This window comes from Xenopus laevis, chromosome 3L, assembly GCF_017654675.1.
Source record: "Xenopus laevis strain J_2021 chromosome 3L, Xenopus_laevis_v10.1, whole genome shotgun sequence".
Classification (NCBI taxonomy): Eukaryota; Metazoa; Chordata; class Amphibia; order Anura; family Pipidae; genus Xenopus; species Xenopus laevis.
Window position 1 is genome coordinate 148,053,377 of NC_054375.1, and position 25,733 is coordinate 148,079,109.

The following is a 25,733-nucleotide window of genomic DNA, read 5'->3' on the forward strand; positions in this document are numbered from 1 at the left end:
TTATTGTAAAAATAGTTTTATATCTTATGTTCTTTATTTATTCATATTAATAAAAGTAATTTTGTTTATTATAAAAATATGGTGTATATCTGTTTATTTATACTAATCAAAGTTATTATTGATGGCCTATATGTTTTCAATCACAGTGCCATTGCACTGTATAATTGTCCAGTGGTTAGGTTTCAGTTTTTTTTAATGTATACATAAAATGCATTATACAATAAATGTGTGTATACATTAGACATGCTAGATAGATGGGCACATTTCAATCTTCCATTGTCCTTATTAGGACTGGTTGTTTTTTGACCAAGGGGTTAAACAAAATGGCTCTTATTGGTACAATTTAAACATATAATAATTGTAAAACAAAGTGCAATTTAGGTTAGAGCAGGTACCTGCTTAAAGAGTCTACCTTGATGTGGTGGCAGGCTTAATAACCCTTTTGCCAAAATGATTTTATTTGCGGTTTGTGAATGTGTCCATGTGACCTTTGTGGTGGGGGGGGGGCGTGGTTAAGATGAGGGCGTGGTTAGGGGCGTGTTAGGGGAGGTGTCGTGAGGGGGGGCCCCGAAAATTTTGTTGTGTGGGGCCCCGTGATTTCTGATGGCGGCCCTGCATGAGCCAATTAACAGACAGAGTTCTGCCTTTTGCTTCCTCACTTCTTCCTGTTACAGTTAGTGTTGTAGTATTTCTGGTCAGGTGATCTCTGAGGCAGCACAGAGAGAGTCACGAAATGGTGGTTCAAGGCAAGAGATGTAAAAGGGCAATATTTATGTAAATATATATACTAATGCACACGCAGCGATGCGTTTTCAATAGTTGCCCAAAGTTGCCTCAGTGAGGCAATTTCAGGCGACTATAGAAAACGCATCGCCGCGTGTGCATTAGCGCAGGCGACTTTTCATTGTAGCCTATGGGGAAAAACGCTGAGGCAGTTCAGGGAGATAGTTGCTCAAAAGACGAGGCGATTAGTCGCCAGGCGACAAAATCTCCCTGAATCTCCTCATGTGGCCTTACCCTTATGGGGTTTACCTTGACGTGATATGGTGGCTTATCAACTTAATCATCATAACTTTGTGACTAAAAACCCCTGTTTTTCTAAATACATACACTTGTGTAGATACTAGATTACTTATGTGACAGGGAAACAGGGAATGTGCATTAATCAACTCCCTCTCTGTTTTGTATGTTTCTAGTAATTTGGCAAAATCCATTGTATCTAAATATATAGCCTTGGAGTGCTCCCACAACCCCCTTCTTTTGCAATCATTAAATATTTATTGTTTTCATTTACACGCAGAACAGTACTTTCTAATGTAACTTTGTCATACCTCCCAACTGTCCTGTTTTAGAGGGACGGTCCCTCTTTTGACAGCTCAACCCGCAGTCCCTCGTTTGTACTGGAAAGTCCCATTTTTCTCTGCACTGAACAGCCAGAAAAAGAAACAAAGTTTCTAACTTAATTGACGTTTGGCAGAGAACCCAGAATAGCCACAGCAGCAGATAAGATACTTTTGTAACAATTTCGAGATAAGCAAAGTAATTGTAACAATATAAGATAACAGGTCCCTTGAGAGAAGTTAGACTCACAGCTTTAGGGTGAATCCACATGAAGAGACTCTTGCACCCTGATCTCTGAGTCCAGAAGTCCGTCCATACTCTCCGCAGTTCATCTCCCGCATAATGGTGCACTGTGATCAACTTGTTAAACTGGCAGAGGTCGTAATCTATCCTGTCCCCATTAAATATATTAGGAGGTGGGTCAGTGAGTGGGATCTTCAGTTCATACAAACAGATTCCCACAAAGGCATCCTCAATTGGCACAACCCTAATTGTCTGAGCAACATCATAAATCTTTTTTGCCATATCAGCAGAGAAGACATAACCAGGACCAGCGGGATATGGGGGATAGGTGTCATTAGGATACACTTCTTTGGGGACATAACACTTGTATTCCTTGTCTCTTATAGGACCTGTATCGGCTATAATAAATCCTGTAATGTAGTTCTGACGGACTGGTAATCCTGGTTGCAGGAGGTGGTGGACAAGATAGTCCACATTGAGAAACATATCACTGTCGATCTTCATTACATAACTGGCACCAGGACAATATTTAGAAATCCACTCCATGCCCATTAGGGTTTTAAGAGTCAAATTATAATAGGTATCCATAAAGTCCTGCTGTACTATGTCCCCATAGGACTTCATTTCCTCTGCTAGCAGTTTCTGATTACTCTCCACATTAAAAAGAGGGACACCAATAAGGACAACAGTGACCACAGCAACATCTCTGTAGTTACTTTCATTTCCCCAGGTTTCCCGAATGGTTAATCGTGGGATGGCATCATGGCTCTCTCTCTCCGATCACAAGTAAAACAAGGAAGGGATTCTGCTTCTGGCATTTTTCTTTTGGGTTCAGGAGGAACTTATAAGGATAAGGATAAGGGGGTGTCAATGGGTGTCTTGAACTGGATAAAGTTTGTGACTTGAGTTCTGAAGGGTTTGGAGAATTTGGTGAAGGATATGAGATATGAACATCATCTCTCCTTGTGATGTAGAAGTAGAATGCAGAAAATGAGAATATAAAGAGGACTGAAATTTTACAGTACCTCCAAAATTTACGGTCAGCAGCCATTCTAACGTCAAGATGATGCTGTATGGAGAAGAGCAGAGAACTTAGGTCAAATGTGTGAACCAGAGTAAGACTATTACATATGCAGCTGATGTTACCAGTGTTTCATGCAGTATTGTGAATTTCAGTGTATCTTAAACAGATTTATATGATCTATTCCAAGTACTGGTATGTGTTCCAGGTTCTGGGCCATCAAGCAATCAGCAGGGATGAGTGAATTTTGTCGCCAAGTTTCGCTGCGGCCAAGAGACAGTTTGTATCCCAGGGGCACTTTCTACAACTCTGCAGTACAAGGACAATGTGTCCACAACTGGGTGTATGATCCCCAAAAGCCAACAAGGTCACAGTTGTGTGACCTCCTCAATCTTACAGCAAGTGGTGACAGCCAGAGGTTCTCACTTTAGCTCAGATTGTTGACCAGGTGGTGTGTGATTGTCTTGTCAGAACCCTAAATTATAGGAGTTGTCCAACCAGATAGGTGTTATTTGCATATGTAGCAGCTGCAAAGTGCTTGTTAGTCAGGCAGTTTTACTTTTAGTTGGACACCTTAGAGAGTTCTGAGGTTTACATGTAGAAACTATCCATTTCCAGTTGCAATTTTAGAAAAGCCCACTAGAGGCAGTGTAAGTTTGTAAAACACATGTACACATGTACACGTGGGCTCAGGGTCTTTCCTGGGACTTCACTTCACCAGTGAGGTGGAAACATGATTAGGGCCTGGGTAGGTGACGGGCCTAGCTAGGATTAAGTTAGTGTGCAGTTACGGTAGTTTATTGTGAAAGGCAGGAGTGAAAGGTAGGCTATGGGGAAGTTAGCGGAGGAGTTATTTTCTCCACCAAAGAAATTAGTGGGGGTTAGGACCCTTCAGTGATCAGCACTAGTGTAGGAAAAGCTCAGGACCAGGTTGGGTGTCACCGTAGGATCACCTTCACTGGGAGTAGGATCAATCAAAATTAGTGTGTTACCTCGAGGAATGTGTGTGATCCCAAGTGTGAGGTTAAATCCGAATGCTTTCTCATGACTCAGGAGCAGTTGCCTAATTAATTGACTTACCGTACTAATGATATGACCATATGACAAAGTGCCTGGGATCCAAAAGGAAGTTCAATTGTTGCAACAGAAATCTGGGGTTCTGATCATTTGTTAAATCTCTCAACGGAAAAATATCAATGTGTGATCTTTATTCCAACTGTCTGGGAACTAAAGGTAATATTTATTGTATAGAGGCTGGGAGTCACTGGGAGTTGTCCCCTAAACACTGGGTCTCAGAAGGCAGACAGAAAGCAGCATACACCATGTGGGGAGGTCAGGGGGAAACACGCAGGGTTTCTGCCCATGGAGCAGGTCTAGGTTGTTGGGGCCCACAAGAACAAGTGTCCCACCAGTCCAGTCCGACCCTGAAGGGTGTTCTTTCTCTTTGTTTTGGAAACTTTGGGGTGAAAGGCCGGTATTTAACCACAAAGACAAATTTGATGTATATGATGTATCAGGCCTGTTCCTGGTGGTAAACTGTCAAGAGGTAATGCTGAAGCTTTACTACCAAGAGTCCCTTTACTTCTAGAGGCCAAAGGTGGGAAATGACTGTATGGCCAAAGGTGCTCCAGGTCTAAACAGAGGGGGTGGGTACATTTGCAAATTATTAAGGGCAGTGATAAAAACTGGTTTAAATTTGCAATTTGGACTCCCTGACTCCTGTCTGCCTTAACTCTACCAATACCAGTATGAGCAAATCCCCACATTCCGGATTGATATAAATATTTATCAGTAGACATATCTCTGTAAACCTTGTATCTGAATTCCTTATAATAGCTATAATAGCTCATTAATATGTCGCCTTCCCTGCTGAAAAATGTTGCCATTCTTGTTTGCTCGCCTGCTGGAAAATCCTGTCATTCTCAGTTTACTTCCAATAATAAAATTTAATAGAAGTTTGCTAATGTAATACAATTTTATCCATGGTCTAATATATTCATCTTTCTATTACTAATAGTAATTAAGTTGGCAGAAGTGAGAGCCTAGACCAAGGAGCTTAGCTTGGGTTCTGGATTTAGGGTGCCGAACGTGACACTCATGTTGGGGGGAAGTCTGGTGCCTCAGTCTGGGTACTGGCTGGAGAGAGAGGGGTCTCTCTGATGAGCTGCTGCAGAGAAAAATGAGCTGAAAGCCCTAAGACACAGTATCTTACCTTGTCTAACGTAGAGGAAAACCAGTTTAGACTCCACATGAGTGAGGGTCATTTCTCTGTGAAACTTGTAACTCTGCAGAAAAGACCTTTGTCATATTGTTGTTTGACAGCTGATTTGAGAATAATAAGGTCTCTGCACCAGCACATTAAAACCTTGGCCAAGAGACAGTTTGTATCCCAGGGGCACTTTCTACAACTCTGCAGTACAAGGACAATGTGTCCACAACTGGGTGTATGATCCCCAAAAGCCAACAAGGTCACAGTTGTGTGACCTCCTCAATCTTACAGCAAGTGGTGACAGCCAGAGGTTCTCACTTTAGCTCAGATTGTTGACCAGGTGGTGTGTGATTGTCTTGTCAGAACCCTAAATTATAGGAGTGGTATCCCAGGCGGGTATAAACTAGGGGTGCCAAAACACCAGCTGACTTACATTTATCCAGGGGAAGTAACACACTCCTAAATGATAGGTTGAGGCATCTACATATGGCAAGTCCAAAATACATGTTTGTTACCTAATGACAGAGCACAATTGTGCTGGTGGTACCAAGGAATGGGACATATAGCTGCCAAATTTCCTTTGCCTCTGGAGCCTATAGAGGTGGGGAAATCTTGATCGACATCCAGTGGTGATGTGGCCTCTGGAAGCCTGGTCACTCCAGTGGTCCGATATTTTAAAGGCATGAGAGGGGCTGGGAAGAGGGGCTACTATACAGCCAACCCCTTGGTCTGGGCCCCTCCGGTTGTGGAGTCTGTTGTATAGGTAGTTAAATCACTGCTTTTCTCACTGTTTCTTTCACTACTAGCTTGCTTATGTACTACTAACTGTTATACTGCAGCTGGGTTTATTTATTTTTTTTTGCACAGGTATGGGACCTGTTATCCAGAAAGCTCAGGACATGGGGTTTTCTGGATAACGGATCATTCCGTAATTTGAATCTTCATACCTTAAGTCTACTAAAAAAAATCATGTCAATTCTAAATAAGCCCAAATAGACTGGTTTTGATTGCAATAAGGATTTATTATATCTTAGTTGGGATCAAGTACAAGCTACTGTTTTATTATCACAGATTAAAAGGAAATCATTTTTTAAAAATTGGATCATTTGGATAAAATGGAGTCTATCGGAGATGGCCTTTCGGTAATTTGGAGCTTTATGGATAACGGATTTCCGGATGATGGATCCCATACCTGTAAAGCTAATTCCCCTTTTATTCTGATCTAAGGATTAATTAAAGACGGGACATTATGCTGCAATTTCACTACTGGGCCCCTATACCTTCCAGGCACCTCACTAATAGGGTTGGCTTGCGCTGTAGTGATGTGCGGGCCGGCTCGATACCCGTGGGACCATCGTCAGGATTCGGGCCGACCTCGCACTCCTCCTTGCGGGTGGAGGGCGGGTACGGGTTGAGCTCTTCTCCTGCCCTCCCCGCCCCGTTGCAGTGCTGGCTTCCGACTTCCGGGTTCTTCTTTTATAGACGCTGCACCTTCTCACCCCAGCCCCTTTTGTGATGTCATCGGCGGGGCGCCGCGCGGGTCTATAAAAGGAACCTGGAAGTCGTGCTCGGGCAGGTGCAAGCGGAGGGAGGGTGGGTGGCGGGTGTGCTCTGTGGTCATACCCTGCTATCCAGTACAGGTATGGGATCCATAATCCGGAAACCCATTATCCAGAAAGTTATGAATTACGAAAAGGCCGGCTATAAACAAATAATTCCAAATCTTTAAAATCTATTTCCTTTTATTCTATAATGATAAAACAGTAGCTTTTACTTGATCCGAACTAAGATAAAATGAATCCTTATTGGAAGCAAAACCAGCCTATTGGGTTTATTTAATGTTTACATGATTTTCTAGTAGACTTATGGAAAGATCCGTTATCCGGAAACCCCCTCGGTCCCTGGATAACAGGTCCCATACCTTTACTTAAAATGAGAAAGAGAGAGGAATAATTTGGTGGAATGCAGGATTATTATGCCAGAGTGGCCGGAAATGTAGTGTTGCCCTGCATAATAAAAGTTGTATGTTTGCTTTAGAAACACTACAATGGTTTATATAAACAAGCTGCTGTGAAGCCATGGGGGCAGCCATTCAGCCCGGCACAGGTTACAAAGCAAATAGCAGATATGCTCTGTGGAATATAATGATGTTCTACAGAGCTATCTGTTATCTTATATTTAACCTGTGCCATTTAGCCCTATTTCAACTGCCGCCATGGCTACACAGCAGCTTGTTTATTTAATCTATAGTCGTGTTTCTGAAACAACTACACCAGTTTTACCAGTACATGAGAACAGTAAACTGTATTTTAAGTACTTTAAAAAAAAATTGATGTTACTGGTCCTACTGGAAACCTAAAGCGTAACTAAAGAAGTTGTGCTTCTGTACAGCCCTTTAGCAGTAAAGATCTGTGTCTCCAAAGATGCCCCAGTAGCTCCCCATCTTCTTTTCTGCTGATTCACTGCACATGCTCTGTGCTGCTGTCACTTACTGAGCTTAGGGACCCACTCACAATATACAGTACATATAGAATAGAAATGTCACAATATAAGGCTGATTAGTAATTAATACAGATAATTACTACATGGCAGCACAGAAACCAGTGCAATTAGCATCAGAATTTAATAATCAGCAAACCTGTAGCATCATCTTATATTACAGCCAGGGAAGCTCATTTTCTGCTGGATAATTAGTGACAGGCCCTAAGCTTAGCTTCTCAACAGCCAATCAGAGCCCACTGAGCATGTGAGTGTCACAGACACTTTCCAAGATGGTGACCCCCTGTGACAAGTTTGAAGTCCTGGATCATTGCTGTTATTGACAAGCTCAAACTTTGGGTTGGTGAAATAAGTTCACTATATAAAATACGGCATTTTTAGCCATATTCATTTTAGGGGTTAGTTCTCCTTTAAGAGGAAGCAAAGAGGTAGCATGGAGGGCACAGATGAAATAGGAAAAGGTAGAGAAAAGGGAGTTTGGAAAGCAAATAACTGGGGTCTATTTCTAAATCAGGAGCATTAGATAATAATATGAACAAAGCAGGTAATGTCCCGGTGCCCTGAGCTGACTCCTACAGACAGAAAGAGAAGGTCAGGGGCACAACTTGGTCCAGGATGGAGAGAAATGAATCTAGTGCAGGGCATCAATGACTAAATATAAAGAAATTTTACCAACTGCTGAATATTTGAGCAGGTAGAACTGGCATAATGCCCACTTTGTTATCGCTTATCATGCCCACAATATTTGTGGTCTGAGCAGGAATTATACATATACAGGGTATCCCTGCCCTAATACAGGTATGGAACCTGTTATCCAGAATGCTTGGGACCTGGGGTTTTCAAGATAGGGGATCTATTTTTTTAATTTGGATATCATACCGTAAATTTACCAAAAAAAACATTAAAAAGGAATTAAACTCAATAGGGTTGTTTTGCCTCCAATAAGGATTTATTATATTTTAGGATTAAGTAAAATGTACTGTTTTATTGCTACAGAGAAAAAGGAAATCATTTTCAATCAATTTGAATTGACTCTATGGGGCAAATTCACTAAGGCGTGAAGTGGCTAACGCTAGCGCAAATTCACCAGCGTGACGTCATTTCGTTACTTCACCAATTTACTAACGGGCGCTGGTGTAAATTCGCTAGCGAAGTGGACCTACTCTATCGCTACTTCGCACCCTTATGCCAGGCGAAGTTGCGCTATGGCGAAGGGACGTAACTATGCTAATTCACTAACTTGCAGATTTTCATGAACATTAACTCTTGCGCCAGACTTGCCTTCACCAACTGAGACCAGGCGAAGTGCAATAGAGTAGAAAGGACTTGCTTCAAAATAAGTTGAAATTTTTTCTAAGTCCCAAAAAACGCTGGCGTCTTTTCCTTTTTTAAGGGTGATAAGCTGAAAAAGATCGTACATTTTTTTGGGGGTACCCTCCTTCCCCCCTACATTTCCTAACATATGGCACCGAAACTATACAGTGGGCACATGTGTGGGGCAAAATACCAACTCTATTTTATTTTATGAAGGTTTCCCAGGCTTGTGTAGTGTAATGTATTTGCTGCTACATATATGTCCATTCAACTTTAACTTGGCGCCGTATGCAAATTAGGCATCGCTAGCGTAACATTTGCTTTGCTTGACGAATTAACGCTTGCGCAAATTCGCTACCGTTCGCCTCCCTGAGCGCAACTTTGGATTTTAGTGAATTAGCGGCACCCTGGCGAAACTTTGCCTGGCAAAGTGCGGCGAAGGCGTCGCTAGCGCATTTTCGCTGCTTAGTGAATTTGCCCCTATGTGAGATGGCCTTCTTGTAATTTGGATCATTTGAAATAACGGGTTTCTACATAATGGATCTCTTACCTATATACCCAAAGTCAATTAAACCACATAAAACATTAGTTAAGTATTCACTAGTGATGGGTGAACTTGGGGCATTTCGATTTGCCGAAAAATTTGCGAATTTCCCACGAAAAGGGGAAAAATCCTTGAAACGACACGGGCGTCTCGTTTTTGATGCCAGCGTCCATTTTTTTGACGCCGGCGCACTTTCGCCGTTGAAAATGTGCCGGCATCCTTTTTTTTTGACGCCAGCGAATTTTCGTGATTTTTTTCCCGGCTGCGAATTGCGGGAATTCGCTGTGAATTTGCGGCTGGCGAATAAATTCACCCATCACTAGTATTCACATAAAACAAACTAACTCTAAGGCTCAAATAAGAAAGTGTCCTGCTAGGGGTAAAGATAACTGGTACAATTGGCAGATAGGAAGTACAAGGCAATGAAGGAGATGGATAAGAGACAGAGATTACAATATAGAGAGGGAAACATAGAGAGATAAAGGTTGACTAAGGCCACTTACCTGGCAACCAGCCTGCAGAGGCTGCTGATCTCAGATGGTAAATGCAGAGCACAGAGGTATCAAGTGCTTAATGAATGAGGGAGTGATACAGATATTTACTGAGCAATGCCCTGAGTGATGTGTCTTGTTCTCCACCCTTTTTCTATGTAACCCTATTTTTAGACCTTGTGTATTATAGGATGCAATAAATTACATTTTTCTTACCAATACAGGGCCTGGATCCCCTTTGCTTAATGACAGACATTGGGAACTCTTTTAATGAGCAGTGCCTCCACCTAGTGGGATCCAAGGATGTACCTATGGGTGGTCCCATTGGAAACAAAAATTAAACACAGAAGTGCAGTAACCAAATAGAACTTTATATAGATAGAAAGAAAGTTGGAAAAAAGGCAAAATGCAGTTTCAATATCAATAACACACCTGCCCTGGGGAACCCTTGTGGTAAGTCCAACCCTGGCACAGTCATTACCAGGCACAGTCTGGGTAGATAAAGATAGTCACAATCCTTTTGTCTCAAAAGCTCTTAAACTTTCCCCAGGTAGTGCTACCTGCCCAAACGCCTCTCCTGTTGGACAGAGGTAGTTGCTCCCACATAGCAGGCACATGGACAACACCAGTCCTCACACAGGGGACACACGCTGGAGCCTTTCAGTACAGGCAGAATTCACCAGGGCTCACACAGTGCTGGTATAGGCCTCAGCACCTTAAATCCTTAAGCCTGGCTCCCAAGCTTTTCAAGCCAAGCATGTCTAGACATTCATGGTGGAGCTCCCAAGGGGTCCCATACCCCCAAGCTTTCCAAGGGTCTCACCATCAATGTTTAGATGTTTAGGAAATTTAAACAATGAGTGTGTGGTTGTTTACAAAATATGTCCAGTATATTGCAGCTATTAGTCATTTAAGAATCATCTTGCCTTGACAAAACATGATATTAACATAATATTTACATTAGTACACATTACACCATTAAAGCGATACTGACACATTCCTATAAAAATCATAGGAACGTGTCATTATAAAGTAAATGCTGCACAAGGAATTATTTCGCTCAAAGCCCCAACAAAGCTGCCCCCATACATATATATATATGAAGACGGCCTCAGTTGGAGCATCGAAACGATGAGCAAGAATAAACTTTCACTTGGCTTTTGAGACACGAAGTCCTTGGAGTGCTGTTTGTTTGTTTTCTGCTATATATATATATATATATACATACATATACATTTATACAGTATATATATATAGCGCTATAGTAAACTGAGTTCCATCGTCTCTGCTATGAGCTTACCATAAATATATTTGTGCTCTGGATGAGACCTTTCTCTAAGGTGAAGAAGCTGCTTGTAGTTTAAACATGGCTTCCACAGGGACATTTCTAAGGTGGGTGTTTTTTTATATGTGTCCCAAAAGCCTGCATTCCTTCATTATTTCCAATTTAGCAAGACCACTAAGCATCAATACACACTGTGTTCACACACAAACCAAGGGCACACATATTTGCTGGGTTATATAAGTGATGTAGGGTGCCTTGGGTTGGGTTGCCACCTTTCCATACGGCGGTGACTGGGCAGGGGGGTGGTCTGTGATGTGATGTCAGTGGGTGGGGCCATGATGCAGATAGGAGTGGTTTGACATCATGGGGGCGGGGCTATGATGTGGTGATCGGCCGATCGCCGTGTCAATCAAGGGAATTCTGCCAGGTTTTCCTTATTTGGAAAACTGGGCAGAAAGTTTTGACTTGGGCAGCCCTTCAAAATACTGGGCTGGCTGGGTCAAAACCTGACAGGTGGCAACACTACCCTCGGGTTAGACATTCCCAGGCATTTCCCCTTTATATTTTTGGACACCTAAAGTGGTTCTGTAATTCACCCAGGCAGCTATGTCTCATTTCCTGGATCCATTGTAGTCCAAGGGATTTAAAAGTATAAAGTATATATAGTCCCAGGTGCTCAAGGTCTTATTTTGGGTCCTCAACTCTCTGAGAGGTTGTTACAGGCCCAGGGTTACAGTGGTCAAGACTTAGAAAGGTTATTTAGTAATAGTAAGTTTTATCATAAAAGCAAGGGTTTTCATTTTTTAAACAAACAAGATGAAATGCTGCTCCGCACCTTTCTTATTGTTTAGTATGTAAAATTAAGCCTTGCCCACGTGCACCCAATACAAAAGGTGAGAAGCGGCATTTCAGCTTGTTTGTTTAAAAAAAAATTATATTTTTTGGGGAGGTGGCTCTCTCCTTAAATGCTCGCTCTCCCAACCCCTGCCTAATGGTGTCTCTGGAAGAGATCATGCTAAATAAAGAGAAAAGCAGGTATGGCCTGTCTCCCTCCAGAGGTAACACTTTATTTTTTTCACTTAGGATAGGACTAACGCATGGACACTGCCTTGCTTTGTACAAACTTTGTAACTAAAAGTGTATTTTTTAAGAAAGTTACAGTTCAGTTGTGCAAGAATATTTTTTTAGGGGGTTATATATTGAGAGTGCTGGGGCTACCTTGTTTTATCTATCTATCTATCTATCTATCTATCTATCTATCTATCTATCTATCTATCTATCTATCTATCATCTATCTATCTATCTATCTATCTATCTAATCTAGCATGTAGCTGATAACATCATATCCTTTAATTGATTTATAACAAGCTTTAGGCAGATGCCCTATCATTGTTTTCAGATTAAACAGGCTTCCTATCTGAGCCGTCATCATCCTCCAACACCAGTCTCCTGAAACAAAAAGGTTCTTGATATCATGATATAAGGTTTAAACATGTTTTCTACATCTCTAAGATAAATTACTAAATTCCATTTTGTCTGAATTATTATTTTTTCTGAGCAGGCAATGAAAACACTGATGCATCAACCCCTTCCACCACCAATGCAACTTGCATATGCCTGACCACTACCACTAGTCTGAGATGTGTAACGTAAGGTAGGAGCAGAGGGGGAATATTATATAACAGTCTGGGGGGGGGGGTGGTCTGCTGTTTTGTAATCTTTGGCTGAAACTTAGAAGGCAACTTATGAACAGCAATGGTTCAAAAGGTTTATGCAAAAGAGATGGTAGAACCAAATTAAAGGGGAACTCCACACAAACACAACTTAAGCTTTTTGAAAAGTAAACATAATTTCAAGCAACATTGCAATATACATCAGTTAAAAAATATGCAGACTTTTCATGATTTTTAATGGTTTGGAACGTTCCCTAAGCCTAGCCCCCTGCTCTCCTACTGATCTGTCTGACTACTTTGCTGAGCTGACTGACTACTGTTACTTTGTATCAACAGCCATCTGTCCTCAGCCTGCATCCTCCAAACCCCACAATTCCCTGCACACGTGATTTAAATAAGGAAAGGAACATCCCAGTGCAATGCATTGTGGGTTATGTAGTTCCTGCATGCTGTTTGTAAGCTGTGGAGAAGTTGTTACAATTTGTAACATCAGTGTTTAGTCCCTCCTTCCCTGCCAGGATTTCAAATGATGCAGAAAGAGAAGAACTAGATTTCAGCATAGAAAATGGCATGTATTCATACTTTTTGAAGAAACAGGTAACTGTGATGGGTTTATTAGGGGTTCCTGTGTCCTCTTTATCAAATTTTTGTTTGGAACACGGAATTCCCCTTTAAGATCTCCATTGTCCTTGGTATGATCCTACTTACCGATCTCAAAAATCTTCTCACTAGAGGTTGTTCTACTATTGGAAAACCTCTCAGCCCTAAAGAATAGGGGACCCTCCAAAGGACATGATAGCTAGAGTCCATAACTTTAAAGCTAAAAAGGTGATCATCTAGCCGCCTCTCATCTAGAATATAAAGGCCATAAAGGTGCACCCTATGCAGACTTAGCATCTATGACTATTTGATAACAAATTAAACCTGTATCCACAGTCCAGATTTCACATTGCATCAAATATTAGTTGGGGTACCCCTTTAAACTGACATTTTCTTACTAAAATAGTCAACAGTCCATTTCCTCGCCTCGGGATGACTTAACCCTTCTATCACGCCTCAAATTGACAAATTCAGCAGCTGCTTCATCGAGTTCTCCAACTTCAAGTTAAAGTCCCAACGAGAGATTGTTATCCCTGATATGACACAAAAGCTCAAGGAATAACACTTGGGGGCACATTTACTTAGGGTTGAATATTGAGGGTTAATTAACCCTCGACATTCAACCGTCAAAGTAAAATCCTTCGACTTTGAATATCGAAGTCGAAGGATTTACCACAATTACTTCGATCAAAGGAATAATTGTTCGATTGAAGGATTTTAATCGATCAAACGAAATTCCTTCAATCAGAAATTGCTAGAAAGCCTATGGGGACCTTCCCCATAGGCTAACATTGTACCTCATTAGGTTTTAGGTGGCGAAGTAGTTGGTCGAAGTTTTTTTTAAAGAGACAGTACTTCGACTATTGAATGGTCGAATAGTCGAACGATTTTTAGTTCGAATCGTTCGATTAGAAGTCGAAGTTGTAGTCAAAGGTCGAAGTAGCCAATTCGATGGTCGAAGTAGCCAAAAAATACATTCGAAGTATTTTTTCTTCTATTCCTTCACTCGAGCTAAGTAAATGTGCCCCTTGATTTGCGACATGAGGGTCCTCACTTGGGTTTTAATTAGTGATGGGTGAATTTATTCGCCAGGCGTGAATTCGCGGTGAATTTGCGCGATACGCCGCCAGCGAATAAATTTGCCCGAAAAAACAGACGCCGGCGCGATTTCGTGAATTTTTCGCCATTTCGCGCGAAATTCGCGAATTTTTCGGCGAAGCGAAACGTCGCAAATTCGCCCATCACTAGTTTTAATCTTACCCTTCTTTTCAGCTTACTTCTGGGTCCAACCAGGAGACTCCCCTACTGGTCACCTTTGCCAGGCACCGACACATTTACAATCTATGTTTCTTTTTCCACACACTTTACTTGTTTTGCTGGGATGCCATCAGTTATTATGGGATTGTAGTGGAGTGAAGTGCGGTGGTGTACTTTGCTCACTGCTGATTTAGAATTATGAATTATGGTCTGAATTACATAAACACATAGAGGTTTGAACTCCCCCTTGAAATGATCTATGGCTTTTATTTATTTAATTTTTACATTTTCAAAGAGCTTTATTGTAAACTTCCAACAATACAAAGCCAGAAATGCATTTACAATTCAAACTAACATGCAATAGTAAAATGTAACTTTATACATTTAGTATTCCTTATACATTCAAATACAAGAAATATTTGTCATCTAAGAAGATTGTACTCTCAGGGGCAAATTCACTAAGCGCCGAAGCGCCGAACGCTAGCGTTAATTCGCTAGCGTTTGGCATTTTCGTTACTGCGCAAATTCTCTAACGAACGCTGGCGTAGTTTCGCTATTGTTACTTCGCACCCTTACGCCTGGCGAATTTTCGCTAGCGATGTAACTACGCAAATTCACTAACTTGCGCAGTGTACTGAATGCTACCTTTTACGCTAGACTTCCTTCGCCACCTCAGACCTGGCGAAGCGCAATAGAGTAGATAGGGATTGTTTCATATAAAGTCAAAATTTTTTCTAAGTCCCAAAAAACGCTGGCGGGTTTTCTACATTATGGGTGATAGGCTGAAAAAGATCAAAATTTTTTTTGGGGCTCCCCTCCTTCCCCCCTACATTTCCTGACTCATGGCAACTTACCTAGACAGTGGGCACATGTGTAGGGCAAAATAAAATTTTTATTTGCAGATTTGAAGGTTTTCTAGGCATTTGTAGTGCAGATACGTATTCCTCCATTGAAATTTGAATTTGGCGCCGTATGCAAATTAGCCTTCGCTAGCGTAACTTTGCTTTACATAGCGAATCAACGCTAGCGCAACTTTGCAACCTTACGCTACCCCTGAGCGCAACTTCGGATTTTAGTGAATTTGCGGAGCGCTGGCGAAACTACGCCTGGCGAAGTGCGGCGAATCGCGGCGAAGTTGCGCCTGGCGAAACTACGATTGTTAGTGAATTTGCCCCTCAGAGTGAGCGTTCCTTGGAGTATATTGGTTCCGTTATGTTGCTGCCCTCTACAGTAGAGTCTTGTGTATTGCGGGGATTAAAGTAGTGAAGTGATTGGGGCGGGAAGTTAGAGTGGAAAAGATAGGTCAATAGATGATTAGGTGCAGCGGGGTATTGGTAACCCCCCCTCTTCCCTCTACTTTTGCTTTGTATTGGTCTGTTTCTTTGAACAAAAAACATCTTATCCAGACTGCAGAAAATTTTGTAAACTGATCTGGGTTAGAAGTCGACATTTCCTCAAACCTGCAGGTTTCTGTGATTTTATTAAACCAGTCTTTAATGGTGGGGACATATGTCGTTTTCCAGTGCCAAGGTATTAAAAGTTTTGCTGGGTTCAGTAGCTGGGGCCTAAATTAAAAGTTGCAACTGGTTGTGGGTTGTGGAATAACAGTACATATAATAGGGTCTGCTGATATGGTAAATACAAAAGAGGGGTTGTGGGAGCACTCACATTGCTAAGTAGAAATGTTATCCTGGTATGGTGACCCCGAGGATTTGGCTAGATAGTGAGCAAACCTCTTCCCAAAAAGGTCTTAAAAGGTAACATGTCCAAAAGATATGCTATAAGGTGCCTTTCTCTCTGTTACATCGCCAGCAAATGCCATTTGAGGTTTTATATATATGTTGTATCCTAGAAGGCAAGTAATACCACCGTGTAACTATCTTATAGTTTAGATCTATGGCTTTTCATCAGTATAGTCAGTTGGAAGTTGATGTCCTCTTCATCCAAGAGACACATTTTCCCAAAACTTTCCAAAAATATTTTCACTACTCCTATCCAGGGTCGGACTAGGCCAGTGGGACACCAGGATAAAACTCAGAGGGCCTCACTGACCCAGACCCACTCATAGGGTCGCCACCTGTCCGGATTTCCTAATTTGGAAATCTGGACAGGCACTCTTCACCCAGGCAGCCCTTCCAAAAACCGGGCTGTCCAGGTGAAAAGTGCCTGTCCAGATTTCCAAATTAGAAAATTGGTATAGGACATTGAAGTGAATGACATGGTGATCAGCCAATCAATGATCGCCTGTCCTGCCCCCTATGTCATTGTTGCAACAATTACCTGAACTAGTTGGCTTGTTACATTGTAGATGGAATTGTGTCTTGTTCACACTCCACTCTAATATGCTACCGTTTTGTTTTCTAATACTATTGAGTTTTTTTTACTAACTTGCAGGTAATTTTATGTTGAATATACGTTTTGCTCCAAATATTATTTTGTTGTCCTAATTCTACAAGTAGTACTATCACATCGATTCACCGCTTTCCAAGTATCACACTGCAAGGGAAGATCATTATCAGGGGGTTCATTATATTTTAAGAATAGGTCCCACCTGTTAGCCATTTTTTTTTAAAAGTCTGATGACAGAAATGTCCATGGAATAAAGACATTTGTTGTTGAAAATGAAACAAAATCCGTGACTTCACTTTTTTTCCTTAAGAAAGAACTAAAGATATCGTTGTCTTTTCCAGCTGGTTCACAAAATGTTATGCATTTCCCGAAGCCAGAAAAATCTTTACTTTGGACAGATAGGTGAGTGCCAACTTACTAAAATCCGAATTTATCTCATTATTTTAATAAAAAAAACCACGACCAAATTCCCATTCCCGATTTGACCTTATTTAATATTTAATAAGCTCGAATGAATCAGTTCAGGGAAAACCCCGAAAAAATCGTATCGAATGTAAGTTTTTTTTGTTTTTTCTCTCTAAAAGTCTGAAATAATTGGGTTTTCGGCCTAAGCCCAGTGCAGACCATGATAACTTCCAATTAGGATAAGGACCTCTGCCATTGACTTATACACAATCTTGGAAGGTCTGAGGTGTCTGATGTTCAGATCCAGGCAGCATCGGGTTTTACTAAATCTAGAAAAATTCAGGGTTTTTTTAGAAAAAAAAAAAAAAACACGAAAAATTCAAGTTTTGCCCCAAAAAGCCAGAGTTTAATAAATAACCGACTCAATGTTTAAGTTAAATAAAATGTGGCATATTGTAGTAAATTCCATGCATTTTTAGGACAGCAGAATAGAAAAGCCTTGACATATAAGAACTTTCTTACCTTTTCTTTCTAGTGTGCGTTTTCTTGCAAAGTTGAAATAGTAAATACAAATAGCAATGACTGGTCTAGGTATGGTAAGCATTTGCTCTTTTGGAGGCAAGGTCAGACCGGGCTGGCGAGACACTGGGATTAAACCCAGTAGGTCCTGGACCTTGTATGACCAGTTTCCTGTAGATTCTTTATTTGTTGATCTTGAGAGGTAAGTTTATCAGCTATATTGTTTATGATGACTGAAGAATATTACTATATGTCTATATTGCCAGGCAATACGTCTCTCAAATAAATTCACTTGAATATCAAAATAAATGTATATTTAATTGCTGTGATCTCCAGGTTTGTGAGATGCTCTTTTTTTTATCTGAAGTCACAAGATGGAGCCAAAACCTTTCCTCAGTATATGGAGTGAATAAGGGAGACGCTGGTAATAAATTTGTTTCGTTTTTTTTTTAACGTGAGTAACTGCTAAGTTTCAAGTAAAGTTGCTGGAGTAGCAGCACTATATTAATTGAGTCTTTGTCAAGGTCCTAGGTAAAAAAGAACAGGCAAGAATGCAATTTAGTTACTTCAAGTGAATGATGCTTTAAAGGAGAAGGAAAGTCGTCTTGCACTTGGGGGTGCCAAATGTTAGGCACCCCCAAGTGATTGTATTGACTTACCTGAAACCCCGGGTTGGTGCTCCTATCAGCAGAAAACTGCAAAGTCCCGGGGTTATACCAGTGAGCACCACGAGCGATCGTCTTCCATCTTCCTCTTTTTTCGTGCGACTGCGCATGAGCATTAGATTAAAAAGCCAAACTTTAGCTAAAAAGTTGGCTATTTCGTTCAATTGTGTATTCGCCTGCCCCGGGAAATTTGAAGCAAGAGGAAGACGGAAGAGGATCGCTCGGTGGTGCTCACTGGTATAACCCCGGGCCGGTGCAGTTTTCTGTTGATAGGAGCACCAGCCTGGGGTTTCAGGTAAGTCAATACATTCACTTGGGGGTGCCTAACATTTGGCACCCCCAAGCAGGGCAGCCATCAGGGGGGGACAGGGGAAAGAGAGCTGTAGGGGGCCCTGAGAGTAAAGGGGGCCTGGCCACGTCGCACTTACTTGATTAGCTGGGCCCCCTGCTTTCTGAGAGCTGCTGACTTAGGGAAGGCAGGAGCACAAGGGGAGGTATCTTCTGTCCATTACTTCCTCTTATTGGTCACTAAGTTTAAGTCCCGGTTGAGCTGCTCAGGGATTGGATAGCTGAGGTTTGAACTTCTCCTCCAGCTCATCCAATCAACATGCAGCTTTACCAGGACTTGAAATTCTGTGACCAATAAGGGAAGAAAATGCTGTTACTGGAAGAAGATGCAGCCATCTGTGCTCCCCTCCTCCCTTCTGTTCTTGGCAGCTCACTGACAGCAGGTGGGCCTCACTAATGAAGTAAGTGTAACATGCCAGGGCCCCCCTAAAGGTAACCCTTTGTGGTCCCTGTTGTGTGGTGGGCACCAATTTTTTTATAAACTTCTGGGGGGGGGGGGGGCAAATTTTTCTAAATGGATGTTTAAGGGGGGCCCTGGCCACCAATTTTCTTATAACTTGGGGGGGGGGTACCTGGCCACCGATTTTTTTCCTGGTGTGGGGTCCTAGCCACCAATATTTTTTAATGGGGGGGCCCTGACCACAAGTTTTTTTTTTAATGGGGGGGCCCTCACCACCAATATTTTTTTATTAACATGTGGGAACCCTAGCCACCAATATTTTTTTGGTGGTGGGGGGTGGACCTGTGGGGTGGGGAGGGTGGACCTGTAGGTGGGGCTTTTGGTGGGCGCAGCCCAGGGGGCCCAGGAAATTTTGTCGTATGGGGCCCTGCGATTTCTGATGGTGGCCCTGCCCGGGGTTGTTTAACCCTATTTATACTATTTTCCTTCCCTTTAGCTCCCTCTAGTGGCCGAAACCTACTGCCCTCTTGTGGCCAAACCCTGTAAATGCACCTTTAACACTATAATTTTGAACATTAAAAAATCATACATACACATAACAAACATTCTTACAGTTACACCATCATTCACTGCACTTTTCGCATAACACCATTTTTATCCACCTTACAAACTTACTCATAGTAGAGGAAGAGAACAAACTTACCCAATTGGATGAACAAATCCAACTCATCCAGGTGGAACTAGATATTATAAAAAACGAAGGAGATTTTGGGCTAAAATATGCTAACATAATGGCAGGAGTTAACAAATTAGAAGCTTCCTTGTTAGAAACCAAAAAAACTAAACTTTTAGTGCAAAGACAGACGAGAAGATTCAGGGAGATTAGTTGCCCGGCAACAAATCTCTTCTTCGGGCGACTAATCTCCCCGAACTGCCTCCCCGCCAGCTAGAATCTAAATTGCCGGCGGGATGGCACTCGGAAGGCTTCGTTTTCCGAAGTTGCCCGAAATTTCCTTGTGAGGCAACTTCGGAAAATGAAGTGCTCCAAGTGCCATCCCTCCGGCGATTTAGAGGAAGGGTATAACTATATACTCAATCAGGCAGTGGTGCCTGGTGTTTTATGGGCAAGCTTTCTCTAAAGGATGACGTTGTTCCACAAGATAGTGTAATAAATATTTCCATAGATGTTCTATGTGATGTCTTTTTACTTAGAAGGCTGATTAGTCAATGCATTGCATGTTGTCAGGCCCAGAACCTGGAACACATTCCATTATCTGGAATAGAAAATATAAATCTGTTTCAGATACATTGATATTCAGAATAATTCTAAAATCATTTGCATATGCAATACTCTCGCTGTGATTCACACATTTGACCTATGTTCTCTGCTCTTCTCCACACTGCATCATCTTGATGTTAGAATGGCTGCTGGCCATACATTTTGGAGGTACTGTAAAATTTCAGTCCTCACTATATTCTCATTTTCTACATTCTACTTCTACATTACAAGGAGAGATCATGTTCATATCTCATCTCCTTCACCAAACTCTCTGGAACTCAAGCCACAACCAAACAATACAGAACTCAAGTTACAGCCAACCGAGAGCCCTGGTTTGACCTTACTTTTGTCTACTAGACACCCATTAGTACCCCCTTATCCTTATCGGTTCCTCCTGAATCTGGAAGAAAAATGCCAGAAGCAGAAGCCCTTCCTTGTTTTACTTGTGATCGGAGAGAGCTATGATGCCAACACACGTTTAACCATTCGGGAAACCTGGGGAAATGAAAGTAACTACAGAGATGTTGCTGTGGTCACTGTTTTCCTTATTGGTGTCCCTCATTTTAATATGGAGAGTAATCAGAAACTGTTAGAGGAGGAAATGAAGACCTATGGGGACATAGTACAGCAGGACTTTATGGATACCTATTATAATTTGACTCTTAAAACCCTAATGGGCATGGAGTGGATTTCTAAATATTGTCCTGGTGCCAGTTATGTAATGAAGATCGACAGTGATATGTTTCTCAATGTGGACTATCTTGTCCACCACCTCCTGCAACCAGGATTACCAGTCCATCAGAACTACATTACAGGATATATTATAGCCAAAACAGGTCCTATAAGAGACAAGGAATACAAGTGGTATGTCCCTATGGAAGTGTATCCTAATGACACCTATCCCCCATATCCCGCTGGTCCTGGTTATGTCTTCTCTGCTGATATGGCAAAAAAGGTTTATGATGTTGCTCAGACAATTAGGGCAGTGCCAATGGAGGATTCCTTTATGGGGATCTGTTTGTATGAACTGAAGATCCCACTCACTGACCCACCTCCTAATATATTTAATGGGGAAAGGATAGATTACGATCTCTGCCAGTTTAACAAGTTGATCACAGTGCACCATTATGCGGGAGATGAACTGCGGAGAGTATGGACGGACTTCTGGACTCAGAGATCAGGGTGCAAGGACTAAAGACTTCATTGTAACACTAATTACTCTGCAGTAACCGCACCTCGACGACTGTTTAACCACAAATGTGGCTTTCTCTTCTTCATTAATACACCGTCAGTACAACACAGAGACGGCTATAATTTTATGCATGCAAGGTATTAAATGGCGCTGGAGTGGAAACATATGGGATTAACTACTGTTTTGATGTCCTGAAGGAATTACATGCCAAACACAATTGAATGCTGCATTTCAACTCATGTTAATTCACCTTTACGTCTGTGCACAATTGCTCACACCGCTTTACGTTTTGATTTTGGATTACAGAGTGGACAGAGTTTGAGATGTACAACTTAAAACATCATACCTCAATGCCTAACAAAATCGGGATGGATATTTTTTGACATTGGGAATACAGGTATGGGACCTGTTAGCCAGAATGCTGGGGACCTGGGGGGTTCTGGATAACGATATTTCCATAATTTCATACCTTAAAGGGCATGTAAAGGCAAAAAAATAAAATCGCATTTTTACTTTCTTTAATGAAAAAGAAATCTATCTCCAATATACTTTAATTAAAAAATGTGTACCATTTTTATAAGAAACATGACTGTATGCAGTGAAATTCTCCCTTTATTTACTGCTGTGGATAGGAATTGTTAGACGGTCCCTAACTGCTGAGCAGGGAAACAATCATACTTATGAACAGCAGGGGGAGCCCCCGCCTTACTTCCCAGCCATGCAGAACTCAAGCAGCTTTGTTTGTTTCCCTGTAGAGCAGTCGGCGACTGTGTAGAGATTTGTATTGGATTTTATTTTTGATTTTACATCTTCTTTACTGTTTCCAACTGCAGCTGCAGGGACAAAGATCATGGCGCTCATGGGATTCTATTTGAAGGATTATTTTGCTGCAGCCACTGGTTCTGCAGAGTTGGAGAAAGTTTGTATTAAACAATACAAAAACCATAAAATCCACATTAGATTACATGACAACACAGGAGCCAGTGCAGTCTGTATATTCTGATTATTAATCAGTCTTGCTGTATCGGCTTCTTGCAGATATTATTTGACTTGTCCCGTTTTGATCATTTATGACGATCCCTAAGCAGCCCAGACCCCACTGAGCGTGTGCACAGTCTTGGTCTGGCAAAGATGTATAACAAAGTTACAAGATGGTGACCCCATGTGGCCAACTTTGAAAGCATAAATTATTTGTTTGATTAGGCTTGTGGTGCAGTGAGTTCATGTTTATGTCTAGTATACAAAATACAGCATTGCTAGCCTTATTCTATTTTAGACTTTCCTTGTCCTTTAAATCTACTAGAAAATCATATTAACATTAAATAAACCCAATAGGCTGGTTTTGCTTCCAATAAGGATTAATTATACAGTACAAGCTACTGTTTTATTATTACAGAGAAAAAGGAATCACTTTTAAAAATTTGGATGTTTTGGATAAAATGGAGTTTATTCCATAATTCTGAGCTTTCTAGATAACAGGTTTCTGGATAACAGATCCCATACCTGTTTCATAATTACATGGACGAATGTATTATTTCAACAAACATTGAGTTATATCAGGGCCCCTCAAACGTAATCTGCATTGTCAATATTTTTAATGTATTTGGGTATTTTTAATGGTGCTGGTATATTATGATATAGATTAATAAATTGTGTTTTATTTTTATATTGTAAGATGGTTGATGTTGTGGTTGTTCATGCTGTACACAATTTGGACACTCTGGGTCACTGTACACATTATGTAATTACCAATAGGGATTCTCAATCACTCAATGTGAATAGGATTCAAAGCAAGAAACCTTCTACTCAACACTATCGGTGTTCAGTAGAATTGAACTCGTGACTTCAAGTTCAGCTGTTTACATGACTTTGGGTCTTTTTGCGGCTTCAGGACTTCAAGATCAGCTTTTTCCGTCACTTCAGGTCTTTTTGCAGCTTTGGCTCTTTTTGTGACTTCGGGATTTCGGCGGTTTGGGACTTCAGGAGGCTATTTCAAAAACTGCAGCACAGTCAAGCCCCCCCAATGGCGGCCCTGGGTACCAGCAATAGAACTTTATTGTATGGGGCTTAAGGAGAGCAAGTTGGATCTACTTAAAGCTACAGTGGCATCAGCAAGTGATAAATGTACATCCTCTATAGATAATCAGCAAGTTGCTCAGAAACATTTCTCAGAAGTGAAAGCCCATATATACAAAGTATAATGTAAATATCATAGCAAGCAATACTTCCCAGTATAATACATTTCAGAGTCACGTGACACAAATGACATCACTAGGCACCAATTATAACTGATGACACCACTAAGCGCTATTCATAAAGATATCATTTACAGGATATTCGTGGCTATTTTTTATAAACAATAAATACATGTAAATTAATTAACTAAAACTTTTCTTTTGCCTAAAAAAAATATTGTAAAAATTGTAAGGATGCACCAAATCCGCTATTTTGGATTCGGCCGAACCCCCGACTCCTTTTTGAAAGATATGGTCGAATACCTAATCGAATCCGACCCCTAATTTGCATATGTAAATCAGCGAGCGGGAGGGAAAAAGAGAGCCAAGCATTGAAACATTTTTTTCCTTCCTTGTTTTGTGACGAAAAGTCACATGGTATTAAAGATTCAGATTCGGCTCAGCCAGGCACAAGCATTCGCCAAGTCTGAATCCTGCAGAAAAAGGACAAATCCTGGCTGAATACTGAACAGAATCCTGGATTTGGTGCATCCCTAAAAAAATTGCACAATGTACAGTCATATTGGGGGGAAAATATCTAAAAAAAAATGGACAATTTATGTTTACATGGAGGAATCAATATATGCTAGTCTGACTAATTCTATTTCCTATCCTTTTTGGCAGGGATACACAATACACACTAAAGGGGTTATTTGTTTACGTTTTAATGCCAAAAACTCAAAAAATTAGAATTTTTTACTATTGAATCCGAATTTTTTGTGAAAAACAAAAATCATATTTTTCGGGATTTATTAAAGAGCAATGCTGCATAAAGCAAAATCTGAAAATCCGTCATCTCAGACCTAGGGAAGTCAATGGGAGAGGTCCCTGTACTATTTGGAAGATTCTGTGGTCCGAGCTGGAATAAGCCTAAAAATCTATTAGTGATGGGAAAATGTATTCGCCAGGTGCAAATTTGCGGTGAATTCCCGCGATTCGGCGTAGGTGAATAAATTCTCAAAACCGCCGCGGAAATTCGGCGGCATCAACAAAAAATGTAATGTCAAAAAAATGCAATTTCGCCAAAAACGGACGCAGCGTCAAAAAAAAGACGCCAGCGCCATTTCGCAAATTTTTTGCCATTTTGCAAATTTTGCTGGAAGCAAAACGCCACGAATTCGCCCATCACTACCGACTATTTTGCAATTTTCAGGCAAAAATTTTTCAGGAAAAAGCCAGAAAAAATTGAGCAATTCAGATTTTCACTTGATTTTATATCATTTTTCCCCCCAATCTGATTAAATCATGCTTTTTTAATAAATAGTTGGTCGGACTTTTTTAAATAAAGATTTGGATTTTGATAAATAAGGCCGTCAGAGTGAGGGTCGGTGTCTTACAAAGCATCATTGGTTGATCATTTGAGCCTTGTAAGGTTTAAACATTTTAGCAGGACTTTGTTTTCCTTATAAGGAGTCCTATTTATACCTTCACATTTGTGTAACCTCTGACCAAGACACATTACTAAAGCTGGCCATAGACGCAAAGATCCGATCGTACGAATCAACGTACGATCGGACTTTCCCATCTCCCGATCCTCCACTAACCATTCAGATCAAAGTCTTATCAGTCAGATTAGTTAAAGAACAGATCAGTAATGTTCTACCCCTGACAGCAATCGTACAATATCTATGTCCAACCAAAGCTAGTGACAGTCTCCCACTGAAAATCGTACGATCGGCAATACACGCAGGAATATTATCGGCAGCCGACAGAAATTTTCTAACTTGTCCGTTCGACCAAACGACCGATCTCCGCCGGACGAAAAATGTCGGGACTCTCCACACATGGTCCGAAAATCGTACGAATCCATGATTCGTACGATCGGATCTTTGCGTCTATGGCCAGCTTAAGGTATGAATATTCAG

General features: G+C 41.2%; 1 protein-coding gene and 1 pseudogene across 1 annotated transcript; one reads left to right on the forward strand and one right to left on the reverse strand.

Annotated features, from left to right (window-relative positions):
• Window positions 1-456: 456 nt before the first annotated feature.
• LOC108710369 lies at window positions 457-3,705 on the reverse strand (annotated as a pseudogene).
• A 13,632-nt stretch (window positions 3,706-17,337) lies between these two features.
• LOC108710163 (beta-1,3-galactosyltransferase 1) lies at window positions 17,338-21,637 on the forward strand. Its single transcript, XM_018251317.2, has 2 exons — window positions 17,338-17,379; window positions 20,483-21,637. The coding sequence occupies exons 1-2, from the start codon at window positions 17,338-17,340 to the stop codon at window positions 21,635-21,637; spliced, it is 1,197 nt and encodes a 398-aa protein (XP_018106806.2).
• Window positions 21,638-25,733: the final 4,096 nt, after the last annotated feature.